Raw genomic sequence first — 12755 nt, 5'->3', positions numbered from 1 at the left:
GTATTAAAAAATGAAAATATCGAGATATAAAACTAAGAGCAACGAACAAGACAAACAAACAAAACTCGTAGACACAGACAATAGTTTAGTGGTTACCAGAGAGAAAGGGAAGGGGAGAAGTGGGTACTAAGGGTAAATGGGTTGAATACTTGGTGACAGAGGAGATTTGACTTCTGGTAGTGAACACAAAATGCAAATGGATTTTACACTTGAAACCTATATAATTTTATTAACCAACATGCTCCAATAAATTTAATAAAAAATAAAATAAATAAAAAGTGAAAATATTGACATGAATCTATAATTTATATTTTTTCTCTCAAATAATAATTCTCATTTTGCTTTCATATTTGTTAAATTACTAAAACATGTTAAACAATAAAAAAAATAAAGTAGAGAAATGAAAGAGTTGAGATAATCTGATGCTGAAACAGTTGAGCTTTTATTGTTATTAAGTTATCGCTAATTTTAAAGAATAATACCTGGTGTAATGTTACAAGTTCATAAGGGACTGAAACCTTTCAATTGTAAAAAATAAAAATGTGGAGTTTTTCAGTTTTGCAAATTCTTATCTAAAGGCCATCAGGATTTCCCCAGGGCCTTGAGGAAATGTTTTTCTTAAAATAGTACATTTCTTAAAGAGGAACTGTTAACTCTAAACAAGGAGGCTCATTTGGTCTAAAAAAGGTTTGAGTCATCAAGTCCTGGAGTGACAACGACATCTGCAGGCGGAAAATTTAAAGGTTTTTCTGTTGGTTTGTTTCATTTTTTGTTTTGTTTTGTTTCTTTTTTGGACAAAGAGCAGGTAAAGAGAGACTGTTGGTTCTTTAAGTAAGACGTGCTGCTCTGGAATCTAGGGCTAGGGGGTTTCTGGCAGCATGTGAAGGAAGGGCTGGAGAGAAGAACTTCCTTCCACCTGGGACCTTGGGCTGTGATGGGATAATGGATACAGAGTGAAAAGCTAGGTCTGTGAGAGCCAACTCTGAGACAGGACTGAGCTTACTTTCTTTCTCTAGCTCCTAGTCCAGTGTCTTGTACATAGTAGATACTTAGCAAATACTCTTGATAAATGGATGAATTAATGAATAAAAGCTAGTGATTTTTAGGGCCTACTCTGTGGTTCTCAAATTTTAGGACCTGTGGTTAGCTACCTAGAAAGATTTTCTAGATCACAGGTGTGATCTAGATATCTGCATTTTAACAGATACCCTAGGTAATTCGGATGCAGGTGGTACAGTCTCAACCAGAAACCAACAGAGGTAATCCTAGGGGCCCAAAAGGAAGGGACCATGTCCCACAGAGAGGATGGTAAATAGCTCAACTCAGTAGTGGGTTGGGAAGGAAGATCATTAACTCCAGTGGTTGGGACCAAGAGGAAGGGGCCTCAGTGTTGAAGCGGGAAACCAGAAAAACCCTTAAAGGGACCAGTTAGTACTTTCAAAATATGCCAAGCCCACTGCATAACATGAATCTGTGATTTATCATGATTCTGTGTAGCAAGTACCTTGAAATTCCCTCGCATTCCAAACAAGTCAGCCATATCTTTGAGCTGACGCTGTGTTGGGTGGGAGAAGACAGAGACAGAGAAAAGAAGAGCACCAGAAAAGAACATGGAGAGTCTAGCGAATGATAACAGTCATAATAGCTACAATTCTTTGAACACAGACTAAAGCTTAGACACAGCTCTAAGCACTTTTTAATGTTATATGTCACCTAATTCTCACGGCACTTTAAGAGTTAATAATAATGAACAACATTTTATGATTAGGATTTGAGCTCAGTTCTAACTTCAAAGCTGATGTACATATGCACCATGGTATATTTTGTCTTTTTAAATCCTTTGTTTTAAGAAGTTATTCTGAGATCTAGAGTCTCCTGAGTGGGTAGGGAAGTTGTTCAAGGGCAAACATGGATGGGCAGTGTGTGTTGAGGGGATTTTGAGGCCACCCAACTTCTTACAAGAATATTAGACTTCTCTAAGTCCCAAATTTCCTGATCTATGAAACTTGTCTTTGCAGTGCATATTCACAGACCAAACTTCTGTGACACAGTTTATTTTAAAAAACAATGGAAAAGACTCCATGGGTTTATATAAAAATTTCCAGTTTTACCCTTAATCATCTCATAATCACTGTGCGTTCAGCTCCTTATAGATTGTTTTTCCGTAAGGAGAACAAATGCTTTGATTTTTGTGGAATTCTTTTGCTGAAGCTGAATAATTGTGTTCCGTGCGCCACCTTATGGTCTCAAAAGCTCATAGCAGCTAACGAGCAGCCTGATTTGGGTCTCATTGGATCACAGGGACTAACCGGTGTACTGGCACATTTTAATAACCAGATCTATGACGAAAATTCTTGATTTGTAGAGTTTGCAGATTTTTATATTGTAAACACTCCCAACCTACCAACTTGCCACCACTGAGCACGAAATTGGGAAGAATTGAGCAACAGCACAATTCTGCCGTACAAATAAAATAGATGTAAATGACTTTGTGAAGTCATTTACTAGATTAAATGTAGTAAAATAATCGAAAAGCAATGTCTTGATTACCTTTGTTTTTTAATATAATTAATTGTAAATTTATATAATTCAATTTTTAATAATGGCTTTGTTTAGCAACCAGCTCACAAAATTCTTGGAAACTTAACAACCGTCTGCAAAATTGCAGACATTTAAGGATTGGCTCTTGTGTGCTGTTAGTAGCCAGCGCCAGCACATCGCTTCTGGGACTATTTAACAGTCAGTCTATCCTTTTTGCATTCCCAGATATCGACCAGATGTGCTCATCCAAAAAAACCAAATCTGTTGCTGACCCTGGCCTGGCTCGCCATTGCCCTGGGAATAAAGACTAAACTGCTTAGCCTCACATCCTAGCTGCCTTCGCGGCAGCCTCTCCAGCCTCGCTTCCCGCCATTCCCTTTCCTGCACCTTCTACTCCCTAGGCACGGCAGCCTGCCCACCGTTCCACTCCCTGTCGCTATTTGCTTGGTCTGTTTTTCGACTTGGAAAACCCCTACATTTTCGAGGCCTGGGGCAAAAATACAAATGAAGGCTGTCTTTCTTCTCAGATGCCTCCTCTCTATACGGCATGAGCAAGGCCCACACGTTCACGCGCCACCTGCTTGCCTCCAACCCCACCCTCGCGAGGAGGGGCGGGCACTATGCACGGTCCAACCGAGGCCGACCTTGCTCCAGGTTGCTGGATAGGCATTCCGGTGCGGGGACCTAGAGCCCACAGAGGATGTAGGATCTGGTTGGGCGTGTCCCTGTGTGTTACACGGAATCCTTGTTTAGGGCAGGAGGAGCCAGAAGATGACCAGGGAGGGCGTGCTAAAGCTTGGAGGTAGAGGTGTAGGGGGGCATAATGTGGGGAAACCTGGGGCTAAGGGCCTACAGAGAAAGGACAATTTATCTCCCAAACTGAACGCCTCCAATTTACCTCCAAAATTGTATGGCTATAGTAGACACTAGAAGTCATCAGTAAATGATTTTCTAAATCCGTGAAAACAATTTATTGATAGGTGAGTTTAAGCATACCCTTCTGATTGAATGGGTTGTTTAAAAAAAAAAAACTGGTTGGTTCTATCAGATTATTAACCCTAGACTAGATTATTTTTCTTTAAAGATAAATGTGTTGTCTGGTAAAATTGTAACACCTAAGATGGTCGGTCATTACACTAATCCTGAGGTCATATTTTCTAGTGAATTCTTGTCATTGTTTAAAGATTGGACCTAAAAGTTCTTTTTCTTAAATGGTTGTGATGAATCACGATGTTCGTACAGATCAGAAAGAAGGTATTTTTAAAAGAAAGGAAAGAAAGAAAGAAAGAAAGAAAGAAAGAAAGAAAGAAAGAAAGAAAGAAAGAAAGAGGGTTTTTCTCTCTGAATTTGTAAAGACTCCGATCTCATTACCTGTATGTCAAAGTATTTTTTTTCCATTTGGGTTCACCTGGGAAGAGGCGGTAGTTCGCCACATCAGGGACTCCACAGCGAGGTCTTTTGATCACATCCATTGTGGACTGGTCTAACTTCCCCGTGACCTGGAGGCCAAAGAATGCTTGCAGCTCCTTAATCTTCTTTACCATGGAATTGCTTCCTCGTGCAACCACCTCACCAATCTGATGCCCTCCTTTCTTTGTGTAATACTTGTCAAGGTACGCCTGAAATGGAGAGGCAGACTGACACATCTACAGCACAGTCTCTGGAAAATACTCAAGCTCAAGTAAAACAGACATACTTCCCTGATGTATCAAGAAAACAGTGTGTAGAGCATATCCCCATTTTTGAAAAAAAATATTTGAATAGATAAAGCTTAAAAAGATAAACAGTATGCCAAATTATTAACAGTAATTAGCTTTTAGAAGTGGAGATCTTAGATTCCTTTATTTATTTATTTTGCTAACTGGCATTTTATAGTTTTCCTACAATGAAACGATATTTCAGAAGAGAAAATGAATGGAAAATGAACATTTTTCCCATGGATAATTTTTTGTCTTTTGACAGCTGTATACAATTTGCGAAACAAATGATTCTATTTCTCTGGTAAGCAGTTGTTGGTATCATATTTTTGTTATAACATAATGCAAAATCAGTGTTTTTAACTATCAGAGGCTTTATATTCCAGCCTCTCATCTTATACAAAGGCAGAGGGTCAATATGTTTCCCAACTGAGGCTTTTAATCATTTCAGGTGTGTTCAGTATGTGGGGTAAAACTAGTTTTCATGGGACTGGTTTCCTGGGACAGGCTCTTTGTCCCTTGAGTCAAGTAAAATGAATCGCACATTATAAAATTTCATTTACACATTAAAGCTTAAAACCTCTAATATATCATTCAAAGCACTTTTCTATGATGCTTAGGCGAAGTGAGGCAGGGTCATGCAAATGCAGAGTCAGAGCCTGCTGTGGGCCCAGAAATTTCACTCAACCAATTTGTTTCGGGAAAATAAACAAAGAGCAGCTAAAAATTTATATAGAGTATATTTATTGTATATAAAAAACTTTATATATCATATTAAAATGATATATTTATTTATGTACTGTATAAATTGTCTATTTTAAATTTGTGTTATATATAAATATTTTTCTATATAAATATATTGGCAGCAATCTTAATTGTTTAATAGAGAATTTGTTAGATATATTGTTACATATTCATGTGAATTAATACCAAGCCTCTACTAAGATCCCGTTTTTGAAAAATAGTTAATGTCATGGAATAATGCACTCAATATGATGGCAATATACTGAGAAAAGCAGAGAAACCTTTATACAGATTAGAATCATAATTTCATAAATAAAATAAACTAAATATATGTGTATTTATATTACATTCATTATATATGTATATTAATATAATAATGTTATGTACATTGATATTAAAATTAAGATACTAATTGATATATGGATAATATATGTTATATATAGTAAACATGAGTAACAAACAATGGAAGGAAACATGTCTGCATATTAATCTTGTTTACCTCTGGGTTATGGGCAACAATTTATTTTTTATCTTTACTTATATTTTTATTTATTTTATATCTTTTCCAAAGTTTTTTGCTATGAACGTGGACTATAATTGTTAAGGAAAAAATAAAAAGGTGTGACTTGCTCACTCATTTGGACAAGGTGCTCTGCGTCCTCTCTGCGGCGTCAACCAATCCTTGCTCCCTACCTTGCTTGTGAAAGAATCTCACTTCCCTGACAATCATCCTTTGTACAAATCTTAATGACATGAGAACCTAAAGGAGGGAAAACGGGAGGCAGCATGCAGGGCCAGGTCCCGAAGCCTGGATGAGGCGCTCTGAAACAAAAGTGTTCCCTGTCCATCTCTGGTTAGGCCATCTTAAATAAGCATTTTATGTTTGTGATCTTTTTTGCAAGATGACATCTGAGCCATTCTTGTTTGCTCAGGTTGATATTGTGATATGTGATGCTTACAGTAAATCTGAATTATGCTCTTCAGAGGTAAGCTTCGCACAGAAGACCAGATGCTCTTTATTTTCTGAGACAGTTTTGATTTCAAATACTTTGTTCCCTTGTTAGGTCATATGTTTCACTCTATATTCTTATTTTGGTTTCACATAATATAGTCATATGAGGGAGGACGCTCATGATATATTAAGTGGAAAGCAGGTTTACAACTACTATTATAGAATAAGCCATGTTTGTCAACAAAAGCGTGTGCCTGTGTATATACACACAGATAGTCATAAACTGGGACTAGGGTGAGGAAGTGAGAGAGTCGCCAAAAACTCAGTAATCAAGAAAAAGAACATTTTAATGCAATATTTAAAAGATTAAAATTAATGCGAAAAATTCATGATGTACAAACTATCAAAATTTTAAATAAAGACAGTGTTCAACCCTCCCTCACCCTAGTTCTGGCTTCAGTCATAGAAAAGTGTTTTGAAGGACACAGACTGAGGAGTCCAGTGTTTATGTCTTAGTGATGGAACTGAGAATATCTCTTTTTTAGTTATATATGTTTTATAATTTTTCTATTCTGAATATATACAATTTTTACAATAAAACATTTTTCCTTTAAAATGTGCACAAGGTGCTAGATCTATAGCTCGAAAGGTTTAAGGCCAGTCATAAGAGATAGGGTGAAAACAATGCCTTTTAATGAGGTAAAAATAAAATTAGAAACTATCCCTGCTTAAAAAAGAGAACAAAAATTGGTCACTGTGGTGCTCCCACAGGATGTGGTTCTTATACCAGCAAATGCCTGTCACATTGCCCTGATGTTCATCACTTTCTCATCACTCTCGCCTGCTTGACTGCAATCTCCGTCCCATTGGGGACCATGACTCCTTCCTGGATATGGGCCCTGTGCCTGACATGTTCCACGTGCAGAATAAACGTTCAATTCATATTAGAGCTCTTTGTCTTTAGATCGAATATGAAAGTATGCTTCTTTGAGGAATTATCAGATGTCTGGGGGTACTGAGAACCCAAATCATTCTGGAACTTTCTGGCCAAAATTATCAACAAAATTTTATCATGCTTTTCAGAGACAAAATGTTCAATTAAGCACTTAGGTGTGCACTCAAAATGTGTTTGTGTTAATACTAACATTTGTCTGCTGTTGGCTCAAACCTGATTGTGGCACTGGGTCTAAGATTCCAGGCCTCGCCAGAATTTTTCCATTTGCCCCTCACTCTTCCCTCTCCCCCATTATTAAAATCACAGGATTTTAAGGTTGGTTGTCAGGTGGTCTTCCCTTCACTTCTCTTCCAAAGTTTGATAGAGAACATTTCTTTCTGTTTTGGCTAAGTCACAGAAATGGAGTTGTGAGAACTGTGTGGTAATCCTAGGTTCTAACAAGTTTAGGGCAATTTCTTTGATTTCTTTTGGTTTCAGCTTTCTCATCTATAAAATGGGTTTGGTATCTGTCCTACTGACCACAGCAGTGTGAGAATTCAATGAGGTCTTCACCATGAAAATGCTTTTAAATGTATTCAAATACTTTAAAATGTATATCCTTTTACTCATTAATTCCACTTCTGGAAATCTATCCCGAAAAAATAACCTTTTAGATTAGGCTGATGTATAAATATATTCACAGAAATGTTCAGATGGAGATTATGTGTCTAACAAAAGAAATCATTAAATAAATTATAAATCACTCATATTCTGGAATATTTGTAACTTTTTAAAATGATGTTAATGAAAATAGTATAAAAATCAAAATTTTCCGTGACACGATAATCAGTACAAAAGATAGAAACCAAATATAATAACGATTTAAAAATATCTTTACGCACAGTAAGTAAAATGGTAGTAAAAACACCTGAATTTAACAGATTATATTGGAAAGAGTTTTATTATTTATTTTCTTTAATTATAAATTCATAATATGTAATAATGAAAATTTGTATTATTTTTAAGGGCAATTTAATAACTTGTTTTAAATGCTGTACTGATAATAATTTTTAGAAAACAAAGAAACCCGTAGAATAGAACTCTGGATTATGAGACTAAGTATACATTTTATCCTTCCATTATTTTTAAACCTTTATATTCATAAGCAAATTAGAATTTAAAGGATATAAGTGGGCATTAAATAAATCAACTAAAAAAAACCGTTCGTCTTTTCGAGTGTAAATCATTGTGTTCATTGGCTTGGGAAGAAGCATATGGTACATGGAAACATTGCCTGTCTGGTGTTTCCAGACACAAGAAGCCATTTGTTCTCTCTCAGTGAGTGATCTAGAAAGAAGAGAGCAGTGTGGAAGCCGCTTGTTCTGGCACGGGCTCCCAGGCCCCAGATGATCCGCCGGCCTTGCCTGTCTCTGGGACTCAGCCAGTACCCTCTTCCTGTGGTCTCTCGGCTCTTGCCACATTAGCCTGATGCTCACATTCAAGCTCCTTCACCAACAAGCTGCTGCATTTGCTGTTTTTCTGCCCAGACTGTTCTGTCTCTGGATCTTTACATGACTGGCTCTTTTATGTAGTTCAGGTTCACCTCGAATGTCGTTTATTTCTTTGGAGATGGCTTTCTGGATTACTGAGGTGAAAATGCTCCCCCATCCTACTGTCCCAGTCATTCTCTATTATCCTAGTTATTTTTCCAATATCACAGCAATTTTGAAATAATCTTGGGTACTTGTTGACCGACCACTTGTTTATCTCTTCCCAGGACCTTCCCACTCCCTCTGTGGTCCCCAGGTAAGTGCCATAAGAACAGAGACTTGACTTGTTTTTTTCACTGATGTTTATCCAGTACTTAGAACATACCCCAGCACATAGCACACAGTAAGTGGTAGGTAAATAATTGTTGAATTAATGAACTCAAACTACCTATTTTCATGTTGTTTCATTTGTTGTATTGTAAGGCTACCGAAGTTGTTATGTGTTTCTATAAACTATAAGGTGGGACATTAATTTTTTTTCTAGTCACTGGGACCCATTTTAGAGGTTTTCCCAGATCATTCCTACCTGCTAAAGAGCAATACCTATTCCTGCCCAGGGCTGATAACCGGGCCGTGGCAGGTAGGAGAAGATGCAGTTTTCCAGGTGGCAAGGTGTTGACAAGTTTCCTTGGTCCTCTGTCAAAGGTCTTTCTGAGATTATGTCATAAGGGAGACTGAGAAGAGCTGACCTAAGGGATTAGTAAAGATCCCCAACATTCCAAGACTACCTAATTCTTTCCAAATACTCGTAGCAAGGATGGCTTTTCTCATGTCTTTCTGGCCTTATTCCTGCATAGACTGCTCAGGTGTCAGTTAATTTTTTTTTTGTAAAGAGCCAATAGTCAATATTTTTGGTTTGGCAGTACTCCATTGCAATACAAAGCAGTAATAGACGGTATGCAAACGAACAGACATGGCCGATATTGCTGATGGCCATGGTTTGTCTGAACCTGGATTAGAAGTTTGGTCTTCAGCCACCTTTGATTAGTTCTGGCTCAGAAGGTCACAGAACTCCATAGTTTCTGAATCAGAACGACACGAAGTTGGGGAGAAGAAACCCAAAGCTAGGTGGCAGCAGTGAAATATAATTTGAAAAGAGACCTCAATGTTCTGAGATATGTTATTTTGAATTTAATTCATCTAAAAGTGGGCTCAAGTCGAAGGAAGTTCAGTTCAACAGGCCTGTATTTGGCGTCCAGTGTACTATTTATGTGCAGGGCTGATATTGAAAATATTTATTGGTATGGCAGGGGGACTGACCAATTAGAATGGATGAACAGTGTAAACAACTGTAGGGACACGCTGGTGCGGGTATGTATGAGTGAAAAACAGCTCTGAAGTGCAACTGAGGAAGTAGTACACAGATGTAGCACCCCAGAGGCAGGGCTAATAGTCACATATGTGCTGTCTCTCTTGAAATAGAGCCCTGGTGCAAAAACATCTCATCCACTTTCACTAATGTTGGAAGTTCCATCATTAGAGACTCATTTCTTTAGGTTAAAGATCGATGCTTACCTAGTAAATGCGAAAAATGCTTAGAAGCAAATATACATTGGATCACTTAGAGTCACACATATTCTTTGCAAAAATGCTAGTATGAATTATTTGTATCAGATCCTTTCCAACAGTCAGTTGGGAGAGATTTTAAAAAGCGAAAAGACAGAAAGTTTAAATAAATAACGTGGGGAATATGCTTTAGAGAAGAAAGACTCAGATGAGAAGCGGGTGGCACCCTGGAAAAACTTGGTTCATTTTAGATTTTGAACAAGTTTTTCGTGAGTACAAGAGGTCTGCTAGGAAGTTTAGTACTATATCTACAACCCATCTCTAGTGTGCAATCTTGCACCTCATTTTTTATTTTTCTACCCTTATCTTTCTCTTATATTAGTCCTCAGATACTGCTCTGATCTTTTTGTATTGCATATATTTTTTGCAAGCCACCTCAATCTGTAAAAAGCAAGATACCTAGATAAATAGTTGTTCACTTATTTATTCAGGCATGCGACACGTACACCTAATGTACACCAGACATCAGTCTTAGCTGCACAGAAGACAGTTTCTATTAGACTTCAAAGGACGTATAAGATGATTTTAAAACAATAATAGATTTTTCCGTATTTTCTCATTACACCCTTTTGGTTTTTCCAGGGCAGGAGGAGGAAGAGGGAATCTTGCAAAGAGTCACAAACCTGTATGAGGTGGTAGTTGTTCCTTGAGGTCCTGGGGGTGGCTGCAAATAGGGAGGGGGCTGCAGTGGAAAAGTTCAAAGCCGTGATGAGGAGGAGAGCGAGGCCAGATGCAGGGAGTACCTTCATCTCGCGGTAGCTTGGTAATTATATTAGCTTGGGGGACAGCAGACAATGCATGTTTGCACTTAGACCTTCAGTTGCTTTTATAGAGTCAAACAGGTCTGGACCCTCAGAGCAAGGATGATTCATGTCTCAAATGGTAATTATACAGCTCATTTTTTTCCCTGATGATGGGGTAACACAATGGTACACAGGAGTCAGGGAAAGCTTCATTCTTTGTGATTTACCAAGTCACAAAAAAGAGAAAAACAGTCACTTTTAATGAAGTTTGTCAGTTACTTGAACAAACTGGGGTGAACTTGATTAATATGAACCCAACTCAACTGAAACATTCGATTAGTCTCATTTTGGAGGCCTTTTTCCATTCTGATTACAGAAAAGGTAAATGATTAGAATATAATTTAATTTGTCCTCAGTAATTCTGGGCTCCCCACACATTCAATCCAATCATCTGTGTCTTCTGTATCCACCTTGATGTTTTTCAGTAACGAATGCTGTTTATAATGATGGTTCTGGGGTATGTAAGATACTGAATCATCGAGAAAACATTACATTTTATTGTGCTGACTTAGGGTGGAAAATGAACTGATAACTGTTAGAAAATTAATACAAGAGATATATTTTAGTTAACCAAGACATTAGAAGGCAATACCCATTCTCTGCTCACTCTAGTTAACTGAGTGATTAAGATTGATTGTGATTTAGAGATAGCATGGAGACATGGTGTTCATGGTGAGAAAAGCACTTTGGCATCAGACCAAGATTATGTTTTTTATTTTACTTTATTTTTTTAAAAGACACTTCCTGGCTGTGTGACTTTGGGCAAGTTATTTAACTTCTCTGAACATCATTTTTTTTTAATCTGCAGAAGACTGACAGCAACATGGTGTGTAAGCTCCTCAGTATTATAGGGGTAGCATAGCATATAGCATGGTGTCTGCTGGTACCACTTGGCATTCAATAGACAAGGGTTCAAATCCTTGTTCAGACACCTGTCCATATGACTTTGAGTAGGCTAATCTCAGTTTTGGTGTTCTCATCTCTAAACTAGTGGAAAAAATATGTATTTTGTAGGATTGTCATAAAGGTCATAACAGAGCCCTTAGAGGAGTGCTTGGTAGACATTAGCTCTTTTAAAATAATGTTCCGATTTATCTTTTTAACTTTGGTGTCTGGTAGGCTTTTAATAAATGTTTTTCGAATGAATGAATGGATGATTCCATTAATGACTTTCCAAGTGTGATTACTGGATCTGCTGCATCACTTTTACCTGGGAACTTACTGGAAATGCAAATTCTCAGTCCCTGCTAAGACTCACTAAATCAGAAACTCTGGGAACGGGGCCCAGAAGTTTCTGTTTTAACAAGCCCTCCAGGTAATTCTGATGCATGCTCAAACTAGAAAACCACTGGATTAGTAGAGTAAATCAGACTTAGGGTTCTGGGATGAAATGAAAACCTGTATAAAAAAGTGACGAGAACATCCTAGTCACAGAAAGTATTAAATACGGGCCTTGCCTTTCAGCGCAGTGTGTTTTAGTGGTGACATACCTGGTATTTGAAGTTATTTGTGAAGTCTGGTGCAAATAATTTATTACTAATACTTGTTAAGCCGTTAAAGTATGTGAATGACTTACCTTGGCATTTAGACTCAATTCAAGGTTATTCCCTAGTGATCTCTTACTCTCACTCTTTTCTCTCACTGTTACATTCTGATATATTTTCCTGCATGAAAGAGAAAACGATGGAGTTACAGCTGATATGTGGGATCTAGTGAATAACCCCAGGTACTCAAGTACACATGTGAACATCATCTCTGTCATGTACTCTGAGACACGCAACACATGATTCTCTGGAGAAAAAAGGAGAAAAACCAGAGCTCTAGTAGGCTCCTCTGACTCACTAAATTGTATACTCCTTGAAGGCTGTGATACAAAAGTTATGATCGAAATTTTTTTCCCCTCTTTAATTCACCTCCTTCTTTCACCCCTGACCTATGGATGGAGGAGGGGGGTGAATTTCCCTTAAG

The 12755-nt window shown here is 37.6% G+C and overlaps 1 protein-coding gene across 1 annotated transcript in view; it reads right to left on the bottom strand.

Annotated features, from left to right (window-relative positions):
• MMP20 (matrix metallopeptidase 20) overlaps nt 1-10733 on the bottom strand; it is a 38807-nt gene extending 28074 nt beyond the window's left edge. Inside the window, exons 1-2 of the mRNA XM_016134028.2 lie at nt 10608-10733; nt 3913-4160 (exon numbers count right to left, since the gene is read on the bottom strand). Coding sequence (XP_015989514.2) covers nt 3913-4160; nt 10608-10733 — 374 coding nt within the window. The remainder of the gene's footprint in view (nt 1-3912; nt 4161-10607) is intronic.
• Between the last annotated feature and the right edge of the window lie 2022 nt (nt 10734-12755).

The sequence above is a fragment of the Rousettus aegyptiacus genome, unplaced genomic scaffold (assembly GCF_014176215.1).
Source record: "Rousettus aegyptiacus isolate mRouAeg1 unplaced genomic scaffold, mRouAeg1.p scaffold_m13_p_5, whole genome shotgun sequence".
NCBI lineage: Eukaryota > Metazoa > Chordata > Mammalia > Chiroptera > Pteropodidae > Rousettus > Rousettus aegyptiacus.
Note: the sequence above shows the minus strand (reverse complement) of the source record. Positions and strands in the feature narration are given on the sequence as shown.